At 47.0% G+C, this 22,381-nt stretch overlaps 1 protein-coding gene across 2 annotated transcripts; it reads right to left on the bottom strand.

The window, feature by feature from the left end:
• Positions 1–13,583: 13,583 nt before the first annotated feature.
• On the bottom strand, positions 13,584–19,221 carry CXXC1 (CXXC finger protein 1). 2 transcript variants are annotated; one of them, XM_061169991.1, is made up of 15 exons: positions 18,926–19,221; positions 18,026–18,144; positions 17,824–17,924; positions 17,263–17,498; positions 16,993–17,172; positions 16,554–16,580; positions 16,232–16,477; positions 15,956–16,063; positions 15,639–15,823; positions 15,143–15,350; positions 14,950–15,060; positions 14,773–14,822; positions 14,587–14,683; positions 14,127–14,279; positions 13,584–14,027 (listed from the first exon to the last, which is right to left on the bottom strand). In XM_061169991.1, the coding sequence occupies exons 1-15, from the start codon at positions 18,926–18,928 to the stop codon at positions 13,881–13,883; spliced, it is 1,971 nt and encodes a 656-aa protein (XP_061025974.1). In that variant the 5' UTR covers positions 18,929–19,221; the 3' UTR covers positions 13,584–13,880. The 2 variants fall into 2 exon arrangements, with proteins under 2 accessions (XP_061025974.1, XP_061025975.1); XM_061169992.1 differs by lacking the exon at positions 16,554–16,580.
• Positions 19,222–22,381: the final 3,160 nt, after the last annotated feature.

Genomic DNA, 22,381 nt, shown 5'->3' with positions numbered 1-22,381 from the left:
GCTCTCATTGATAGCCTCATCAATTGGAAATTTTGCTAACATGGTATTAAACATGGTCACTTCTCTTGCAGGCTTTCCAAGAGCCATCTATATGGTATTTGACATAAGGGAGTTGCTGGTACAACTTGTCTTTTCCTCTTCAAGACATTTGTTAGGGACTTCCCTGGTGGCGCAGTGGTTAGGAATCTGCCTGCTGATGCAGGGGACACTGGTTCGAGCTCTGGTCCAGGAAGATCCCACATGCCGCGGAGCAACTAAGCCCATGTGCCACAACTATTGAGCCTGAGCTCTAGAGCCTGCGAGCCACAATTACTGAGGCCACATGCCACAACTACTGAAGCCCGTGTGCCTAGAGCCATGCTCTGCAACAAGAGAAGCCACCACAATGAGAAGCCCATGCACCGCAATGAAGAGTAGCCCCCACTTGCCGCAGGTAGAGGAAGCCCATGCGCAGCAACGAAGACCCAATGCAGCTAAAAATAAATAAATAAATATATATATATATATATATATATATATATGTAAAAGACATTTGTTAAGTAAGAGATGGAGCACAGGGGTCCTAGGGTAAGTTGTGTTCAGTCTCTAAGGACCGAGGATAGTATCAGACAGGGGATGGACACATTAATATGCTGGGGAATTTGAACCTGAAATGTTAGGCCAGAAGGAGGTTGATCTAAGTAAGTGGTAACAGTAGGAACATCCGAAAATCGGTAACAGGAATTATGAGGGGCCTATATCAGTCTTATATTGACCGAGGAATTTGATGACAAATCCAACAATCAGTTAAATGACCCCCAGTAGCTATACTCTGTGACAACTTTTCTAAAGAATTTTCTTTCCCTCCTAAACACTGGGGCAAAAGTATAGCCAGAAGTAAAACAATAACTCTCAATGTTGACAGAGAGACAGACAGCTGGTAAACAGCACAATTGAACTAGTAGGATGGATCTTACAGGGCTGGTCTGGACTCTTGTGTTAGCTGTCTTTTACTGCTGTTGACTTCTCATCCCAGCTTGGTGAAGCTTGTCTTAGTAGAAGCCAGGTGTCAGAAACAGGGGTCATGGTCCATTTAGGAGCCAAAGCCTTTTTGAAAAATGAGAGATAGGAACACAGGAGTTTACTCCTCTGAGCTTTGCAGCACAGGGGTTAGTTAATAATACCTGATAGGGCCCTTTCCAACGCAGCTGCAAAGTATCTTGTACTTATGCCTTTTCCAATGGACAAAGTCTCCAGATTGCAGTCCATGATCCATAAGGTCTTCATCTCCTGGGAGCTCACGGTGAAAGGAATGTTACCAGCTTTTCATTTTCTTTAAGTGCCTTAACGAGTCCCTGACGATAATGCAACATATCACACCCTTACGCAATGCTGGTTCATACATGCCTTCATTTGGGCACATAGGTCGTCCAGCGGTTATTTCAAAAGGAGACAGTTGATGCTTACCAAAAGGAGTGGCCCTAAGGCTGAGAAGTACCAATGGGAGAGCTTCTGGCCATGAAAGATTAAAAGCCCCTGAGAGTTTTGTCAGTTGAGGTTTTTTTTGTTTTGTTTTGTTTATTTATTTTTTTGGCTGTGTTGGGTCTTCGTTGCTGCGTGCGGGCTTTCTCTAGTTGCGGTCAGCGGGGGCTACTCTTCGTTGCGGTGCGTGGGCTTCTCACTGCGGTGGCTTCTCTTGTTACAGAGCACGGGCTCTAGGTGCACAGGCTTCAGTGGTTGTGGCACGTGGGCTCAGCAGTTGTGGCGCATGGGATCTTCCTGGACCAGGGCTCCAACCTGTGTCCCCTGCATTGGCAGGCGGATTCTTAACCACTGCGCCACCAGGGAAGCCCTGTCAGTTGAGTTTTGATAGTGCTGTTAGTTCTTTCTACCAGTCCTGAGTATTGAGGGTAATATGCCCAGTGAAAATGTTGTTATTGGCCAGATATCACAAATTGATTTAATTATTTCTCTGGCAAAGTGAGTTCCCTCATCGCTGTGCAACTCAGAAGGAATTCCCCAGACAGGAATTATTATTTCCAGTAGTGATTTACCTACTGTTAAAGTTGTTGCTCTCCTACAAAGAACTGCTTTCACCCAGTGTGGAAGATAATACCAAGGTATATTTGGACAAAATCCAACTGCCATACCTCAGAGGGTCCCCTAAGAAGGGGAAAGTGATCTTGAGACTTATGAAACAGTTTTCTGGAATTTTATCTTGGGTAAATAATTCATTGGCATATGCCTTGTGGGCTACTGTAGGGGAGGATTTCCAAAGATGCTGTTTTCCCCACAAAGTCCTTTTTTTCAGGAACCCAAAGGGTCTGGGAATGCACGTGCTGGAGTAAAGGTAATTGAGCCCTTATAGGCACTATAAGTCTATTTTTTGGCCCAAACCATATTTGTGAGGTGGGGTTACGAAATCCTCCTTTCTTCTTCTGTATTTGCTTCTCACCTTCTGAGGCTAATTCTTGAGCCTGTAAAAGAAGTTTCTTGACAGTGTCATCAGGGGTAGGATTGAGCAGTGGGCATTCTCAGAACTGGGTAGAAGTAGAACTAAAAGCAGACTGTTTGGCTGCTGCCTCAGGGAATTGATTCCCTTCGGGCTCTATTGAATCAGATTTGGAATGTCCAGGTATTTCAATACCGGCCAATTTTTAGGCAATTGTATAGAGTCTAATAATTCTGAGTCTAGTTTCCCATTCTTTATGGGTTTTCCTGACAACATAAAACCCTCTCTGGTTCCAGAGCATTCCAAATCACGAGCCACTCTGAAAGCACAGCAGCTATCATTGTAAATCTTTGCTGTTTGGTCCTTAGCTAGTTGACAATCTCTGATCAGTACAATTAGTTCAGCTTGGTGTGCTGACTTTGCTTCTGGTAAATAAGAGCTCTCAATTACATATACAGTTAATGTTATTGCATGCCCAGCTCAATAATCTTCCTGCTCTTCCTTCAAGTAGGATCCATCTGTAAACCAAACTAGATCAACATTACTAATAGACTTTTCTTGTAAGTCATTGCTAGGAGCAAGGAAATAGTTAGTAAAATGTAATCATGATTGTTGTCGTCTTGGGGTGCTGGAGGCAAAGTTGTAGGGTTAAGATTATTGCACCGAGCCAAAGTAATATTAGGTGAAGAAAGCAGCAATACCTGGTAAGAGGATAACTGACTCACAAGAACGGCATTGAGTATGATGAGAATTCAAAAGAGACTCAATTGAGTGCAGAACATGGATAGTCAAAGGAGAGATCCCATCAGTATATCTTCAGTCCCTTGCCTAGGAGAGCTGTCGCTGACATAGCTCTCATACAGGGTGAGAGGACTCTCACTACTGAATCTAACTGATGACTTATAGTATCCTCCCGGTAGATGTTGATCACCATGCCTCTGTGTTAACAGCCTTAAGGCATTACCTTTCTCTTCATGTAAAGAGGGAAAAAATGGCAAATTGTAATTAGGATGGCCTAATGCCACAGCTTGGGTTAATGTGGACTTTAAAACTTCTATGGCTTTTTCTCCTTCTGTTGTTCATTCAATTTGGTCGTGTCCATTGGACTTAAGCGGTGCATATAAAGGTTGGGCAATAAATTAAAAATTAGGTACCCAGTTCCTACAACATCAGTCAGACCCGGAAATCCCCTCAATTGTTTTTTTTGGGGGGGATGGTGAGAAAGCTAAAATTCCTTTAATTATTTTGGTGTCAATCAATAGTCCTTCTTGAGATATTAAGTAGCCCAAACGTTTTACAATAGGTAAGCAAAATTGGAGTTTACCTTTAGGCAACTTGTGTCCCTTAGAAGCTAGTTGGTGTAACAGATGGATGGTATCTTTTTGAGAATCCAGTTCAATTTTAGAACATAAAATCAAATCATCTATATATTGAATTAAAGTAGAACCATCAGGAATGTCTACATCAGCTAAATCAGCTTTAAGTATTTGAGGAAAGTAAGTGGGGTTCTCACTATAGCCCTGTGGCATGGCCATTCAGGTATATTGATGATTTTCCCATGTGAAGGCAAAAAGGTATGATTGTCCTTCTCTACTGGGATGCTAAAGAAGACACTGCATAAGTCTATCACTGAAAAATAACAGCTTTTAGTTGGAATGACTGAGGGTAAGGTGTGTGGATTTGGGACCAAAAGATGCCGAGGAATTGCAATATTATTTATTGCTCTCAGATCTTGGACAAATTTCCAGTCTTTTCCATTCAGCTTCCTTACTGGCAGGATAGACATGTTACAAGGACTAGTACAGGGAACTATAAGCCTTTTTAAAAGAAATTCCTGAATAACAGGTGATGGAATAAAATTTATGTTTTGAGGTAGGACAAGAAAATTTAAGTGTAGCATACACCCTGTCCATGCTGGGCCCTTCCTAATGGGCAACGTGCATCTGTATTATACATTAACCAGCGTTCCTCAAAGGCAGGAATGTCTGCTCAACTGTAAAGATCATTCTTTCCTTCTTCTGACACCAGCAGTGTACCTGCAGAGGAGATTAATTTTTCCTTTCCTAATCCTGTTAGGGGTCATGGTGACTGCTTGCCTTGTATGTGTAGATCTGCTCTATGTATCTTTGGTGAACCTTATATAAAATGTCAGTGTGTCATTTTAATGTATGATCCTTTGTCTTAAAATGTATATAATTGTGCCTTCGACTTCTAACAGGTGGAAAAATCCTCAGTGTTTTCTGAAAGACTGTCTCCTGGGTTATAATCCTCAGGTTGGCTCAAATAAAATTCTCTATTTCTACTTTAGATCGATATTGATTACTTTTCTGTTGATATTTGCTTGGCATAGTTAGCAGGATATCAGAGACACCCATCAGAAGACACCTGGAGCCTACTCTAAACCAGCGCTCAGTACCAGCACTGGCCCTTTGAGCCCCACCGGCTTTTTGGTATTCCTCAGTTGCTTTGGTGAGTTCTCCTGATATCTGGACCTCATTGCTTTGCATGATGATCCTGAATTTTATCCAATCTGTTAAAATTTTAGGATTTATAGTCTTAACAGGGTACCGGTACATTTCCAGGTGAAAGGGACTGAGGGGGAATTTCCTAGGCAATGGGCTAGATGGAGGTTCCTAGAAGGGGAAAGCCAAGAAGGAACTCTGGAGTGAACTGGCTTGGCTGGTCTTTTTTAATTTGGCTCAAGTTGGAAAGATTGTGTATAAATGGTTTGAACAAACTGTTTGACAGCAGAACAAGAGACTGAACCTATTCAGCTCTGAAGAAAACGGACATTTGCTCCTTCCAGCCACAAGGCCTTCTCTGGTGACTGAGAACCTAGAGGAAGTGTCTGAGGATTCATCCTTATAATGAGTAGCAGTCCCATAGGAAACGCCCCTTTAACACTTCAGGTAATTTACGGTGCTCCAAGCCCCCATGGTGGCTTTAGACAGCTTACAGGAGAAACTGAGACACAGAGATCTGAACCGACTCAAGGGTGACACCTTGAGGAGCTAAGCTCACAAGCAGCACACTTCTGACCCTGCAGCGCCCTTAGAAATTGTGACCTCATAATACAAATTAAACAAAAGGAAAGTGGGAAATCGTGCTTCTAAAGCCGACCAGTTCCCAGATGGATAGCCACCCATTGGAACTTCGGCTGGCTTCATGTACAGTATGTATGGAGCCGATACTTGCAAGAACTTGGTAAAATGGGAGGCTCTAACTTAACTCTTAAATGGCCAAAACGGGGAACATTCGACTTACCAAAATTAGTTTACTTGCATGCAAAATTGGAAAATGCCGGCTATAAATTTACATAGACAGGATGGGAAGCATATTTCAATTGGTACTTAGAAGCTTTGAAGCATGGTAATGATAAAAAGACACCTTTACAGGAAACTAACTGAAAATTATTAGAAACTGTTGCTAAATTGGAGAAAAGCTCAGAAGCTACCCTATCTCTTTCTCCTCCTCCTTCCCCTCCTTTCTGAACTTTATACCTTCTCCTTTCTGAACATCCATATCTCAACTTGTCTGTTCTACCTCCTCCTCCACCTCCAAAGGAAAAATTAACTGGACCCCAGAGCATAAATGAGAGCCCTAAAATCACTGCAGGTCCCTTTAAAGAGAAACCTACTGGAAGAGGTGAGCCTGAACTAATATATACTCCCTGGACTAGAGCTGAACTTAAAAATTTAACTAAGGATTTTCCAGGCCCTTTACAAGATCCTTTAGGGTTTTTTAGAGAATTCATTGTGTAAGGGTACATGAGCCAGGATACTCAGATTTGTAATAGCTTGAGCAATTGCTGGTATCCAAAAGTAAAGCCAAGTATGGCTACAAAAGGGAGAATGGAAGACACCTATGGAAGATTTTCATAAGCATGAGCATGCAGATGTTCACAGGTGTCGAGAACTTGCTCGTAACTTGTACCAAGCCATCCCCAAAATTTTTCCTGAGAAAATAGAACGGACAGTGATCCACCAATGCAAGCAAAAGCGCAGAGAAACTTTTTTTTTTTTTTTTGAGAGGTTTGAGAAAACCTTCAAATAGCACCCTGGAATGGCCCTTGAAAGTTTGCAAAATCATCAAAATGATCCAATTCTAAATTCAATCTTTAAGAGGGATTAGATGAAAAAATAGCAAAGCTAATTAAAAGACATGAATTGGACTGGGCCATAATACAGTCTAACATGCTTGTCACTATTGCAGAGAAGCTCTCTAAAACCTTCCAAGGAAAGAAGAAGAAAGAGTCACTAAAGTCATGAATGTACAACTATAGCAACTTAGAGGCCCTATTAAAACACTTTTCTTCTAACCCTGGCCCAAAACGAAATGCCTGCACTTGTTTTTAGCGCAAAAGCCATGGTCTCTTCAAATGAGAGAGCCATACATTTAAATGGAATTTGGAACATGGTAAAACTAAAAAGGAATAGGAGTGCTCTGACAATTATGAGAGGGCATTTCCCCCAGCTCCTCACCAATACCTTAGGGGAAATTGAGACAACAATCAGAGGGGAAACTTCAAAGGCCATTGTAGATACTGGGGCTACAATCTCTGGTCTTTACCCTACCCTTATTCATTGCCCTCTCCCTGGGAGTATAAGGTCAATTCAAATAGTAGGGGTTTCTAATATACCTTTGCAAATTTTAAAATCAGAGTCGCTAACCTTTCAGTTAGGAACTATCACAGGGAAACTTGTGTTTCTCCTAGTAAAATGTGCCCCAATTCATCTGATAGGAAGAGAGCTTTCAGAAGCCAGCAACGCTCATATTGCCTTTTCACAAAAAGGTGAAATGCTTCTAGGTTTAGAAAATTTAATGCTGAGGAAAATCTAGTTACTGAAAAATAGATGGTTGTAAAATCAGTGGTTCACACAGATCAAGAGAAAATGAATGACCTGTTATCGCCAGTGCCTAAAGAATTATGGTCATCTTCTTCTTCAGATATTGAAAAACTTAAATTGGTTACTCCTATTAAGGGGACTGTTGACAACTCCAAGCCTCTACCTAATATTTGACAATATCACTTAAACCAGAGACATTAAATGGAATAAACCCTGTTATTCAGGAATTTCTTAAGAAGGGACTTATAATTCCTTGTACCGGTCCTTGTCACACACACCTATCTTACTGGTGAGAAAGGCCAATGGGAAAGGTTGGAGATTTGTTCAAGATCTGAAAGCTGTAAATAACATTGTGATTCCTCGTTGTCTTGTGGTTCCGAATCCACACACTCTGCTCTCAGTCATTCCAGCCGATAGCTGCTATTTTTCAGTAGTTGATTTATGCCTTCCTTAGTATCCTAGTAAAGAAGGACAGTCAGTACGTTTTTGCCTTCACATGGGAAAATCATCAATATACCTGGACTGCCATGCCACAGGGCTATAGTGAGAACCCCACTTAACTTTTCTCAAATGCTTAAAGCTGATTTAGCTGACGTAAACTCTCCTGGTGGCTCCACTTTAATTCAACGTGTAGATGATTTGCTTTCATGTTCTTTTTTTAAAACTAAATTTATTCATTTTATTTATTTATTTTTGGCTGCGTTGGGTTTTCGTTGCTGCGCGCGGGCTTTCTCTAGTTGTGGCGAGCGGGGGCTGCTCTTGTTTGCGGTGCGCGGGCTTCTCATTGTGGTGGCTTCTCTTGTGGCGGAGCATGGGCTCTAGGTGCGTGGGCTTCAGTAGTTGTGGCGCACAGGCTTAGTTGTTCCGCGGCACGTGGGATCTTCCCGGACCAGGGCTCTAACCCGTGTCCCCTGCATTGGCAGGCAGATTCTTAACCACTGTGCCACCAGGGAAGCCCCTGCTTTTATGTTCTAGAAATGAATTGGATTCTCAAAAACACACCATCCATCTGTTACAACAACTAGCTTCTAAGGGACACAAGTTGCCTAAAGATAAACTCCAATTTGCTGACCTGTTGTAAAACATTTGGGCTGCTTTATATCTAAGGAAGGACTATTAATCAACTCTAAAAGAATTAAAGAGATTTTAGCTTTCTCACTTCTCAAAAAAAAGAAACAATTGAGGGGATTTCTGGGTCTGACTGAATATTGTAGCCATTGGGTACCTGATTTTCCACTTATTTCTCAACCTTTATATGCTTTACTTAAGTCTGACCAGCTTGATCTGATTGAGTGGATGCAAAAGGAAAAGAGGCCATAAACACCTTAAAATCCATCTTAACCCAGGCACTGGCTTTGGGTCACACTAATTATAACTTGCTCTTTTTTCTCTTTGTACTTGAAGTTAAAGGAACTGCTTTAGGTGTATTACTCAAGAGCATGGTGATAAACAGCGACCCCTAGGATATTATAGTCAGCAATTAGACTCAGTAGGAAAAGGACTTCCACCTTGTATGAGGGCTATTTCAGCAAAGGCTTTCTTATGTAAGGCTATTGGAGAAATAATAATGGGGTCTCCTTTAATGATTTATGTCCCACACTCAGTCGAGTCTTTTCTAAACTCTCACCACACTCACCACTATTCTGTAAGGTGACTAGCTTCTTATGAAGTATTGTTGCTTTCTGTACCTAATATTACCTTAGTTCAATGTAATAATCTTTTTTTTGTTTTTTAGCGTCCCTGGGCGGGCATGAACCGCAATGTAATAATCTTAACCCTGCAACTTTGTTTCCAGCACCACAGGAAGAAAACAACCACGACTGCATTTTATTAACAGATTATCTTCTTGTTCCAGGTATGATTTCTAAGAAATTTCTATTGATAATGTTGATTTAATTAGGTTCACAGAAGGGCCCTGTTTAAGGGATGAACAGGGACATTACTGAGCTGGATATGCAATAACATCCACAGTGGACATAAGAGAAAGCTCTTATTTACCAGAAACAAAGTCCGCACAGCAAGCCTAATGAATCGCCTCAACCCGAGCTTGTCAACTAGGCAAAGCCCAGATAGTACATATATATATACTGGCAGTTGTTATGCCTTTGGCGTGGCACACGACTTTGGAATGCTACGGAAACAAGGGTTTTTAACCACTTCAGGGCAGCCTATGAAAAATGGAAATAGGTTGCAGAATTCTTAACTGCAGGTTGTAGTTCTATACAACTACCAAAACAGTTGGCAAGTATTAAAGCACTGGGGCATCCCAAATCTGACATTAAGGAAGCTAAAGGAAATTAGCTTGCTGATGCTGCAGACAAACAGACAACTTTAAAAATTCATCCTGGGCTTCCCTGGTGGCGCAGTGGTTGAGAATCTGCCTGCCAATGCAGGGGGCACGGGTTCGAGCCCTGGTCTGGGAGGATCCCACATGCCGCGGAGCAACTAGGCCCATGAGCCACAACTACTGAGCCTGCACATCTGGAGCCTGTGCTCCGAAACGAGAGGCCACAATAGTGAGAGGCCTGCGCACCGCGATGAGGAGTGGCCCCCGCTTGCCGCAGCTAGAGGAAGCCCTCGCACAGAAACGAAGACCCAACACAGCCAAAAAAATAAATAAATAAATAAATAAATAATAATTAAAGGTGCTAATAATTTAAAAAAAAAATTCATCCTGTTCAGCTTTGAGAACTTCCACTGCTCTCTCTGTGAACCCTGCTAACCCAGTAAAAGATTTCCTTCCATAGGCTCAAGAAATCGCCACTAAAGAAGATAAACAGATGTGGCTACAAAAAGGGGGAATTTTTGAACCCATCACACAAATATGCTTTGGACCTGATTTTAAAAACCTATAGTGTCTGTTAGAGCACAATGGCTGTTACTCCAGCATGTATATTCTTTAACTCATTAGGCACCCGAAAGATGGTTTTATGGGGAAAACTATAATTTTGGAAACATTCTCCCATGGTGGCTCATAAAGTATGTACTCACTGTACTCTGTGTCCTAAATATAATCCCAGAAAACCACTTCATGGGGCACAAGGCCACGTTCTTCTTCCTAAGGGACCCTTTGAGGTATGGCAATTGGACTTTGTCCAAATGCCACCACCTCGAGGATATAAATAATCTTGGTGATGATCTGTATGTTTTCACACTGGGTTGAAGCTTTTCCCTGCAGGAGAGCAATGGGTATAACAGTAGGTAAATCACTATTGGAAATAATAATTCCTGTTTGGGGAATTCCTTCTGAGTTACATAGTGACCAGGGACTCACTTTGCCAGACAAATAATTAAATCTATTTATGACATTTAGCCAATAATGCAGCATCTTTAATGCACTTATCTCCCCCCTCCAATCTTCAGGATTGTTAGAAAGAACTAACAGCACTATCAAAACGCAACTGACAAAACTCTCAGGGGCTTTTAATCTTTCATGGCCAGAAGCTCTCCCATTGGTACTTCTCAGCCTTAGGGCCACTCCTTTTGGTAAGCATCAACTGTCTCCTTTTGAAATAACCGCTGGACGACCTATGTGCCCAGATGAAGGCATGTATGAACCAGCATTGCGTAAGGGTGTGATATGTTGCATTATCATCAGGGACTCGTTAAGGCACTTAAAGAAAATGAAAAGCTGGTAACATTCCTTTCACCGTGAGCTCCCAGGAGATGAAGACCTTATGGATCATGGACTGCAATCTGGAGACTTTGTCCATTGGAAAAGGCGTAAGTACAAGATGCTTTGCAGCTGCGTTGGAAAGGGCCCTATCAGGTATTATTAACTAACCCCTGTGCTGCAAAGCTCAGAGGAGTAAACTCCTGTGTTCCTATCTCTCATTTTTTAAAAAGGCTTCTGCTCCTAAATGGACCGTGACCCCCGTTTCTGACACCTGACTTCGACTAAGACAAGCTGCACCAAGCTGGGATGAGAAGAAGTCGACAACAGTAGCAGACAGCTGACCCAAGAGTCCAGACCAGCCCTGGAAGACCCATCCTACTGGTTCAGTTGTACGGTTTACCAACTGCCTGTCTCTCTGTCAACATTGAGAGTTATTGTTTTGCTTCTGGCTATACTTTTGACCCAGTGTTTAGGGTGGAAAGAAAATTCTTTAGTAAAATTGTCACAGAGTATAGCTACTGGGGGCCATTTAACCGATCGTTGGACTTGCAACTTTGGGATCACTTGCATCCTCAGGTTTTGTCTTCATATATGGCATTGGAATTGACCCACCTTCCCAAGAATGGGCACATAAATATCTTAAGAACTGACAGGTAGAAGGTTTATGCTTATTGGGATGTTATGTTATCCCATTGTCTATATAAAAGAGACAGATAAAACTCCTTTCTCTCTCCATTACAGAAGAGATCAATGTTATTAGGATACCAAGATACTTGGTAGCAAAGTCTTTTGAGAATCTTGATTCCTAGTGAAGGAGTATATGTAAAGAGAGATATGGTCATAAATCTATCAGCCACCCGTTGGTCAAATAGCTGAAGAGACTACAAAAAGCATTAAGAGACATCCCTCAGTTCCTTAACCTAAGTAGTATTGGATAATAGTTACCTTTGATATTCTTTTTTTTTTTCTAATCTTTTTTTTGTTTGTTTGGCCTCACCGCTTGCAGGATCTTAGTTCCCTGACCAGGGATCGAACCCGTGCCCCCTGCAGTGGAAGCACAGAGTCCTGACTACTGGACCGCCAGGGAATTCCCTACCTTTGATTTTCTACTGGCTAAACAAGGAGTTGTGCTATTGCTCACACTACTTGATGCACCTATAGCAATACCTCTGCAGAAGTAGAGATGCTCCTAGATAAAATGTTTAAAAGGCAAAATGGTTATGACATTAAAAAAAAAAAAACTTTTAATGATCTGTTTAGTTGGCTCTCTTCAGGATTAGGTAATTTTTTTTTGCTCTGTTTTACAGATGATTATTATTTTCACTGTATGTATTATTATCCTTTTCCTACCTATCAAGCTACGCATGGCGTGTATCACTGTTTAAATTCTACTGCTAAAAGTACATGTACAATGTTTGTGCAACAAGTCAATATGATTGATAACATGTATAGCCTATGTTTCCCTGTCACTATATACCTCTGTGTCAGCCACTCCTATTTAAATGACTGTTGACAACTCCAAGCCTCTGCCTAATATTCAACAATATCCACTTCAACTAGAGGTACTGAACAGAATAAGACCTATGTTGATGAAAAATTAATCAACAATCTAAAGGAGAAATAGAGAATTTTATTCGAGCCAACCTGAGGATTAGAACCACAGAAAGAGTTGTTCAGAAAACTCTGAGGACTATTCCGCTTGTTAGAAGTTATATACATTTTTGAGACAAAGGGTCTACATCAAAATGACACACTGACATCTTACATAAAGTTCACCAAAGATACATAGTCCAGATCTGCACATAGGAAGCAGCACCAGGTCACCATGACCCCTTACAAAATTAGGAAAGAATTAAGAATTTTATCGTCTAAGGAGTTACATTGCTGGCGTCGAGAAGGAAAAAATTGATCTTTATGGTTGAGCAGACATTCCTGCCTTTGAGGAGATCTGGTTAATGTATAATGCAGATGCACATTGCCCATTGGGGAGGGCCCAATACGGGTAGGGAGCATGTTATGCTTAAATTTTCTTATCCTACCTTAAAACATAAGCTCTCCTCCAGGGCTATTATGTCCCGTTCTCTCTTCCCCGCTGGAGTCACTAGAGCGCCTAGGGACAAGTCATGCCTGGCGATGGCCAGAGCTTCTTCCACTAGGGGAGGGCTGGTGCTGCTCTGCAAGTAAACAGGAGGCCCGTGAGGGCAGGTCCATGCTGGAAAGGTAGTGTTGTGTGGCTGACTGCACCTGACAATGAGAGGACAGGCTGGTGTTCCCGACACAAACCCAGTGGGCTCCCGCTGTACACGCGTCCCGAGAGAGGGGTTTCTGGGGAAAGAGGAGGGCCTTGTGTCCATCATTTCATACAGCTCTGGTCTGGAGACCATCAATAAGAATAAATAAGAAAATTCCTGCTCACACAGTAATGATGAATCAGCCATACACGGACTGAGCACTGACTGTATACCCACTGTCACACAATGAGAAGACAGGCTGACAGTGTAGGTCCCTGGACTCTCCCTCAGCACCTCATATCCCCACAGACCAAGGCGGAGCCTGCAGAGCACAGAGTGGGCGCCGACTGGATATGTGCAGCCTACACCTGTACTGCAGCCCCCCCGGAGTACAGGTATGCCACTCTAGGGGCGCGGGAACGCAGTTGCAACGGAAAAAAGTTTGGAGACCGTCCATATTTAGCTTTCTTGCTTCATCAAAATTTTATTAACAAAACCAGAGTGGGGGAGGCAAGGGTGCGCAGACTCCGCAGCCCCTCCCAGGCACAGAGAACGGAGAGGCAGAGAAACAGACAAGGACGTAAGGAAGTTCCCAGGCCCTATGGTAAGGGCAAACAGGCGGTCAAACGGTGGACGGGCGCAGGGAGAAACTCAGGGACCGTGGGAGGAACATGAATGGCAGACCAGACAAATGGGGGCTCCGGGGCCGCTCCCGCCCGCGGCGCAGGGCAGGAGGGCGTCTGGACCGCTGGGGCTCAGCGGTCAGCACTGGAGCGCAGGTCGGTTGTGAGCGGGTCGTGCTGGATGGTTTGGTGCAGCATCAGGGCCAGTAAGCCCGCCCGGTTGGTCATGGCGGTGCGGACGTTGCGCTCCTGCTCAAACAGCTCGTCCAGCTTGTACCACTGGCGGGGGGGCAGGAGGAGACGTGAGAAGGAGGTCCCCGAGCTCCCCGCCCCGCCGCCCCGCCGCCCCGCCGCCCCGCCGCATCCGCCGAGACCTACCACGCGCACGCGCTCCAGGTCCACCTCGGCCCGCCGCAGCTTCTCCCAGCAGTAGTGGCGGTTGCACTGGCGCTTGGGCAGGCGGCAGAAGTCACCCGTGAGCTCGAAGACGTCACGTACAAGGGGGCACCCGCATACCTCGTCAGCTGGCACCTGCAGGGAGACCGGGGGTGGGCGTGAGTGCGGGGTGGTGAGGCAGGGAGGAGGACAGGAATGGGGGGGGGGACTGGGAAGGAATGGAGAGGGAAGGAGGAGAGGAGGAAGGCGGGTGGGGGGAGGGAGGAGTAGGCGGTGATGCAACACGAAAAAGGAGAGGCATGAAGGGCGAGGAGGCAAGGCAAGTGGGAGCTGTGGAAGTGGGCCGGCAGGAAACAGGGAAGCGGGAAAGGGAGGAAGGGAGAAATGTGGCCCGCGGGGAAGGAAGGGGGACAGAATGGGGAGAGCTGAGGGAAAAGCTTACTTTGGGGTCCCGTGAGTGCTCGGGGCACAGCACCTGGAGCCGCTTGCAGTATGTCTTGCTCTGAGGATTGTAGACGTCGCAGAAGAGTCGTGTGGCCCTGGGGGTGTGGAGCAGAGAAGGTAGCAGAGGAAGCGGAGGGTGGCGCCCAGGCCCGGCCCCACTAACCCCCGCAGCGCCCACACTCACCCCTCGATGCGGGTCGGGTACATGGACCCAAAGGACGTCTGGCTTTCGTACTGGAGGGGTGAGCACAAACGGAGGGACTGTGGATGTGCGCCGCATGCCCTCGCGAGACGGCACCCCCGCCCCCAGGGACCCACTGATGTCCCCACACCGTCCGCCCCCTCAGGCCGACACCCTGACCTTGGCGTAGCAGCGCTCCATGTGGCGCAAGGCAACACGTGGGTTGATGGGGTGCCCGCAGGAGACGCAGAATATCTGCAGGTCCGTGTCATCGCTGTCACCCTCATTGCTCTGCACGGGGTGGGGGGGATGATGAGGCCAGGCGGGAGCAGGTACTGGGCCCTGCGCCGCGCCCGCGCCCGCGCCCGCTCACCTCCTCGTCCTCGCGCACAGCCTGCTGTTTGGCCCGCAGGATAATGGCCTCGAGCTCGTGGAATCGGCGCTCCATTTCCTGAAGGCGGGTGCGGGCGCTCTGCTGCTCCCGGCGGATGCGCTCGAGCAGCTTCTTGCCGTGCTCCTCAGCAATGCAGGGGCTCTGCTGCCACTGCTGGATGCGCTGGGGGAGGATCTCGTAGATGCGGCTGCAGGGAGGCAGTGAATTGGGTGAGCAGAGAAGGAGGCAAGGCAGTAAGATGAGCGGTGTGATCCAAGGCCGCAGAGCAGACGAGTGACTCAATGGTGAAAGGATATGTAACCAGGTGACTGAAGGGCAGATGGCTGGGCGGACAGACAGACGGACGGGGGAGCAGGTGGATGGCCCGGTGGGTGCCTGGTTGACTGAATGGTGACTGACTGGCAGACACACAGAGGGCTCTGGTCATGCCCCACCCTGTACCCCGACTCCCCTGAACCCTCCAGCAGTGACTCACTTGGCTGCCAGCTTCATGCCGCAGTCGTCTGAGCAATACTTGGAGCCGGGCTGGGCAGCGCGCACACAGCCAGGGCCCAGGCACTGCGGCAGCGACGCAGGGTCCTTGGCGTCAGCGCGCTCCGGGTGTTTCCATTTGTCCTTGTGCTTCTGCTTCTGCCGATGCCGCTTGTATCTTTCTTCCTTCTGTGGGACAAGACGGGCCAGGGCAGGGCGCAGCTGAAGTCAGCCCCGGACCCCTGTTTCCCCCTGCACCCCAGCCCTTCAGCCCCTGACCTTCGCCCTCCCTCCCCACACCCACTGCACCCTCTCGGTCACCTTCTTCTCAGACTTCTTCTCCCGACGCTTCACGTGCTTCACTTTCACTGCCCTCTTCCGCAGCGCAGGGTCCAGGAACGGGGACTCCTCCGTGTCACTCATCCAGGGCTGTGAGTGAGGCATACGCTGATTCGCCTGCTCCACTCGTGACTTCCCCGCCACCTGCTCGGTCCCCACGTCAGCCTTCCATACCCTCTGCCTCCTCCCTCCTCATTATGGACACTCTCTGCTTTTGTAATCTCTACCCTTCCACCATGGGACGCTCTGTCCGCTCACCAGGCCATGGTCATCGAAGGCCCCTGCACAGAAGTCCTGGTACAGGTCAGGGTCCAGTGGGAGGTCCTCGTCCGAGAGCGGCTCGGGTGTAGCCGTAGCCTCAGGCGGCTCCTTGACTGCTGCTGATGCCACTGCCCCCTCGTCCTCGCGGATGCGCCCCAGCTTCTGCGATGGCTGTGGCTGCTGCTGGGTGGGCAGTGGCCGGCGAGGCCTTGGCAGGGACTCTGAGGGCGTCACCGGCGAGAGCTGCGGGGCAGAATCTCAGGACTGGCCCTGACCGCCCTGCCCGCAGGCCCCGCCCGCCCTGGGGGGCTGGACTCACCGAGGAAGGGAAGTACTTGTACGATTCCTGTGCCGGCAGGAGGAAGGCCCAGGTCAGCCCCAGGTGGATGGAGGGGGCCCTGCCCTAGCCCTTCCCACAAGTGCCCGACTCCACCAACGAGCCCCGCCTCGCCTCCCTAGACACACCAGCGCCCCCCGCCCCCCATCGCCAGGACATGCTCGGCCCTGCCCCAGCTGCGCTGATGTGTCTGACCACCTAGAGACGCCTGGCCCTACCCTGCGCATCTGGGGTTGGGGGCTCCCCGGTTAGCCCAGCACATCTGGTCACGCCCCGCTCGCCCTAACCAGCCAGGTCCCTCCCCACCTGTCCGTATGCGATTAGGCTCCACCCCACCCGGCCCACCCATCCTAGCCTCAATCAGCGCTTCCCAGACATCCTGGCCACCCCCCCGACCCCGCCCAGCTCTGCCCATGCTCACCCGGGCCCGAAGCTGGCACTGACGCAGCCGGCACTTCTGCCGGATCTTGTTGGGGCCCCCAAACTTCTTCATGTCTCGGCAGAAGTCACAGTGGCCACAGTCCTCGGTGCGCCGGCAGGCCTCACACTCGCCACACATACGGGCTGACCGTTTGATCTGCTGCTGCTGCTGCTGGTGATGCTAGCGAGAGGCGCCCGCAACAGAGCTCAGGAACCGAGCAGGGCCTGAGACGGGATCACCTCCCCTAGCCCAGCCACCGCGGCCACTCACCTGGCTGGGCGTGGCCACCAGGGGCTGTGGAGAGGATTTGTGGGGCGAAGCAGAGCCCCGAGCAAGCATGGCCCCAACCCCTGTCCCTGACCCCGCCCGGCGCTGCAGGTCCAGATCCGGGGCAGGCCTCCTGCGCCCTCCACCCTCATCCCGGGGCTCACTGCCGTCTCGCTCAGTGCTGTCCCGCTCCCGTGACTTCTTGTGCCGATAGCGGATCTCCAGCTTGGGGTCCTTCTCTGCGGGGTAGAGGGTGGAGCCAGCGTGGGTTGGCACCGGGGGATGTGGATGGCCCCAGAACTCTTTCTTCCTCTTCTCTCCTCTTCGGTCCCGCCCGCCTGCCCTGTCTCCCTACTGCAGGGCAGAGCTGTCCCTTCCGGTGGAACTTCCTATCACAGCTCACGACGGAGCCTCCATTCCGGCTTAGCACTGACCAACAACCACTCTGCCCACAGACGCAGATCACTGCTCCCCGTGAACCGCCCTCCCATGAAGGCTCCTCCTCCTCCTCCTCCTCCTCCCCCGAAGCCCCAGCTGCCTGCCCGCTCCACTCCGGCCCCTCACCTCGGCACTCCCGGCAGTACCACTCCCGGATGGCCTTGGCCATCTTCTCAGTGATCCGGATGCAGTCCCCATGAAACCACTCATTGCAGTTGTCACAGCCGCTGCGGAGGATGGGGCGAGTGAGGGAGATGTGAGGGGCCGGACCCATCGGCCCCTCCCCACCCGGCCGGCTGTCCATCCCGTCCACCGCTCCCCGGCTCACATCATGAAGCAGTTGATGTCTGGTTTGCGGCAGATGCAGTAGATGGGCGCGTTTTCCCCGTTCTCTGACTTGCTGTCCTCCCCGGCATCTGGAGGCTCTGGGTCTGAAGCCTCCGCCTCCTGTGGGAGCCCCCATCATGGCTCCTTAGAGGACCCCCATCATGATGCCTCACCCCTCCAGTGCAGCTCCATCACGGCTCGCCACAGACCTCAACAGTCTGCCAACAGACTTCCCACCACGGCTCCTCCTACATCTCTCCATCATAGTCCGCACAGACCCCCCCATCACTCACCGCTGACACCCCCTTACCCTGCTTATAAACCCCCGTCACTCTGCCTCAGACCTTCCAATCGCTTACCCCACTGACACCCCGTCACTCTATTCACCCACTGAGCTAGTTTCTGCTCGTTACAAACACCGCATCACTCACCACATTTTGCCCCCGTCATGGCTCCTCACAGACCCCCATCACCGGCTCGCACAGACAGCACGGTTCCCCTCAGATCCTCCGTTACTAACCTCACAGACAGCCCCGCCCCCCTAGATCCCCCGATACACTCATCACGGCTCACTCCACACTGCCCAGTACAACTCTTCGCAAACCCCTCACCACTCGGCACAAAGAATCCCCCATTCGGACTCCCAAGGACCCCCACTAAACTTCCATTACGGACCCCCATAATGGCTCATCACATAACTCTCAGATGGTTCACACACGAGTAAAAAAATCTGACCATCAGGCCCCCATCATTTTAAGGCTCGAAACAGCCCCCCGCCCCATTCTGCCCACTGACTCCCTTTATGGTTCACCACAAACCCCCATGCGTCTGCCGATGGACACCACCATTTCCTACCCCACTGACCTCTACCGCCGACTCCCTCCCGGGACCTCGTACTCACCATCTCTCCGCTCCCAGCGCACCCCTTCACGAACCCCGCCAGCGACCCGCGAACCTACACAGACCCCCTCAGCGGCGTCCCCGGCCGTTGCAAAGGCGCCTACAAGCACTTCCGCTTTTCGACGCTCCTCCCAGGCACCGTACTCCTATTGCGCAGGCCCAGTGCGTCGGCTCCGCGACACACAAGTCGGTCGCCCGCTTAGAGGTCCGACAGTCTCTCAGGCGCCGCCATCTTGACTACTGAGACCGTACGGCGGCGAGTCCATACGTTCTCAGGAAACATGGCCATGCCTTTATTTCTGGAGGCCTCCATCTTGGAGTCTGATTCCGTAAGATGGCGTAGTCCGTACGTTCACTGGCAACACATGGCAGCGTCCTAATCGGCTTCCGAGAGGGCGCCGCCATCTTGGCGGTCGATTCCGGCGCCAGCAGCTGGTACTGCCTAGATGTTCACAGGGAAAGGAGCCCCCTTTAGGAACACTACCTGGGTTAAGTGGCTCTCATACCACCGTAAAATCATTTTTCCCTTCTGCATGTACTAATCGGCGCCGGCATACTGTGCCTTACGCTGGGAAGGAAAGCAGTCCCTTTGTCATATGCCTCCCACATTACCTCTGATTGAAAAAATTTTTGTATATTGGGGGCTGGGGAAGCCAGTCAGGCTCATACCTGATGTGGCCTGAACTTCATGTAAACTGGAACAGCCTGACTTATGGTCTGTCAAATATATGTTGTACATTTGTTTTAACCATTACAGTAAAGCATGCCCACTCTGACAATAGGGAGAAATGCTTCCCTTCCTATGACACCGATGCTAGTATTCCTTGGAAGATAAAGTTCCCGTCCCAGATGCCAAGGTCATGCTCACTCACTGTGTATCTGATAATTTGTAACTATATATCTCTGTTGAAACCTTGAAGTCAATGTCTGATATATGTTCTTTGTTCTGACATGATATAAAACTGCTGAAAACCATGCTTCTCTGGAGTGTTTTCTTCCTCGGTGGAGGCTGCACTCCTTGGCCAGTCCTCAGCTTGGCGCAAATAAAACTCTCTTCTATTCTTTAATATAGATTGTTTATTGATTATCTGTGTTGCTACCTCCCACCACTCTTTCCAGCTGTCACTCCTCCCAGCAGTTCCTTAGCCAGGCCTCACAAGATGATTCAGCCTCTGGGCCTCTACAGCAGCATCCATCCATCAGAATTAGTCCAGAGCAACAATCGATGGCCATAAATGATGGTGACCTGACCATCTCTGGTGAGAATGGCTGGACAAAAGTAGACTTTGAAATCAGGGACCACCAGCTTCACCAAGTCTTCCTCTGACCACACACAATGGGTCTGTCACTTGGGGTGCTTAGCCAATGAACACACCAAGAACTTTCAATTAAAGCAGAAGCATTTATTACTTGTTTATTACTAGCGACAAGTAAGGAGACAGGGAGATAGCTCTCAAAGCACTGTGTCAAAAAAAAAAAAGGGGACTTCCCTGCTGGTAAGACTCTGCGCTTCAAATGCAGGGGCCATGGGTTCGATCCCTGGTGGGGGAACCAGGATCCCACATGCCACGCGGTGTGGCCAAAAAAAAAAAGAAAAAAAAAAAAAGCACTTTGTCCCCGGGGAGTTTTAAGCCTGGGGTAGGCATGATCATTATAATGAGGCAAAGGTTACTCTAGGTTGCCCAAAACTGCAAGTAAGTAGGTGCTTGGTTACTTGTTCTCACTGTGGTATCTTGTTGACTGGAATGCACTGTAACATTTTTGGAACATCTGGTGACTGCAGCTTTCTGCAAATTAATGGCTAGTTTCTGCAAAACAAAGCACACTTTGGTTTAACCCCATCTCATCCCTACTGCTGCCTAGCTGACACCCACCACTACCGGAGTGTAGTTTCCTCAATTCCTGGTGATGTCCACTTTGGTTCTCTTGTTTCATATGTATTTAGTATTCTCTCCTATAAAGTTAACTTTAAATTTTTTTAAAAAAATTATGTTACATATAATCAAAAATCTGTACAGATCAGAGAGCTAGACATCTCTTCAGGGTAATGCTCTAACCTGGGCAACCATGAAAATCGAATGGGGTACAAAACGTCAGTACACCTGCCCCCCTCCACACACACACTGGATACGGAAGTTGTGGTCATTATAAATGTCCACATGTCCACGTTCAAAGTCAAAATGACTTCCTTTCAGGTTGAGGAGAAGGGTCCGGGGAAAATGAGATTTTTCACCCTTGGCTGAGAGTTTTTCTGGCTTTCTTGGCTCTGGACATAGTAGCAACTTTTTTGCTATTCGTGGTTTAGATTTGATTTTTTTTCACCTTTCCTAAACATTTTTACTCATGGTCTCTTCCACACTGTCACAGACACCAAGACATACGGACTACAACATGGGTTCTGTGACCTCCTCCCCAAAGGGGTTTTTAACCCACTAAACAGAGACCTTCAGATCCAGCATAAGACTTGCCTCATTTTTATTTATTACTGTAGAATTAATCTTAATTGGATTGTAACTTATTTTAATTAACATAATTTAATTTTTAATTTAGTTTTTCATTTAATGTATTAAATTAACTTTAGTATAGTTGAATATGTGTTGGTAAGGTACTTAGATAAATTTATTTTATTACCATCAATTAATGAATTTTATATAATTCAATTTTAACTTAATTACAGTTTGATATAGGAAAATAAGTTTAAGGGAATATAGTTCAAGTTTAACTGAAATTTAATTACTCAAATTAAATTTAATTTAACATAATTGAATTTGGATTTACTAAATTTAATTTGGTTTAAAACAATTTAATATTAATTTAATGTATTAAATTCAATGTCTTGTGTATTTTTTAATTTCAATTTAATTTTGGTTTAATTTAGTATATTACATTTTATTTCATATGGTTTAATTTAGTTCATTCAATTTCATTTTACATATTTAGATTTTAATTCAAATTCACCTTAATTCATTAAACTAAAATTTTATTATGTAATTAATTACACTGAGTTAACTAAATTTATAGTCAATTACTATATTTTTGAAATATAATTTATTAAATTAAATATGATTTATTTAATTAAGAAAAAACAGTGACAAAACATAAATTACCCAAATCATGAATGAAAAAGAGCCATCAGTACAGATCCTACAGATATTGACTAGAGAATATTATTCACACATTTAAACTGACTTAATGTAATATATTTGACTGCTTAGATAAAATGGACAAATTCCTTGTCTTTAGTAAGACAATTTACCAAAATAACACATGAGGAAATAGAAACTTTGAGTAGCCATATAGATATAAAATTATTTGAGTTTCTGATTAAAAACCATCTCACAAAGAAAACTCCAAGTCCAGATTACTTCACTAGTAAATTCTGTCAAATATTTAAGGAGGAAAAAACATAGCAATCCTAAATAAAGTCTTTCAGAAAATAGAGGAGGAAGGAATACTC

Source organism: Eubalaena glacialis, chromosome 15, assembly GCF_028564815.1.
Source record: "Eubalaena glacialis isolate mEubGla1 chromosome 15, mEubGla1.1.hap2.+ XY, whole genome shotgun sequence".
Lineage (NCBI taxonomy): Eukaryota > Metazoa > Chordata > Mammalia > Artiodactyla > Balaenidae > Eubalaena > Eubalaena glacialis.
The sequence above is the reverse complement of the archived record's forward strand: the minus strand, read 5'-3'. Positions and strand labels throughout refer to the sequence as shown.

Coding starts and splice junctions, on each gene's coding strand:
- CXXC1 (XM_061169991.1), bottom strand. Junction 17,499..17,823: donor GTACTGCCGGGAGTGCCGAG/GTGAGGGGCCGG, acceptor TCTACCCCGCAG/AGAAGGACCCCAAGCTGGAG. Junction 16,478..16,553: donor ACAAGTACTTCCCTTCCTCG/GTGAGTCCAGCC, acceptor TCTGCCCCGCAG/CTCTCGCCGGTGACGCCCTC.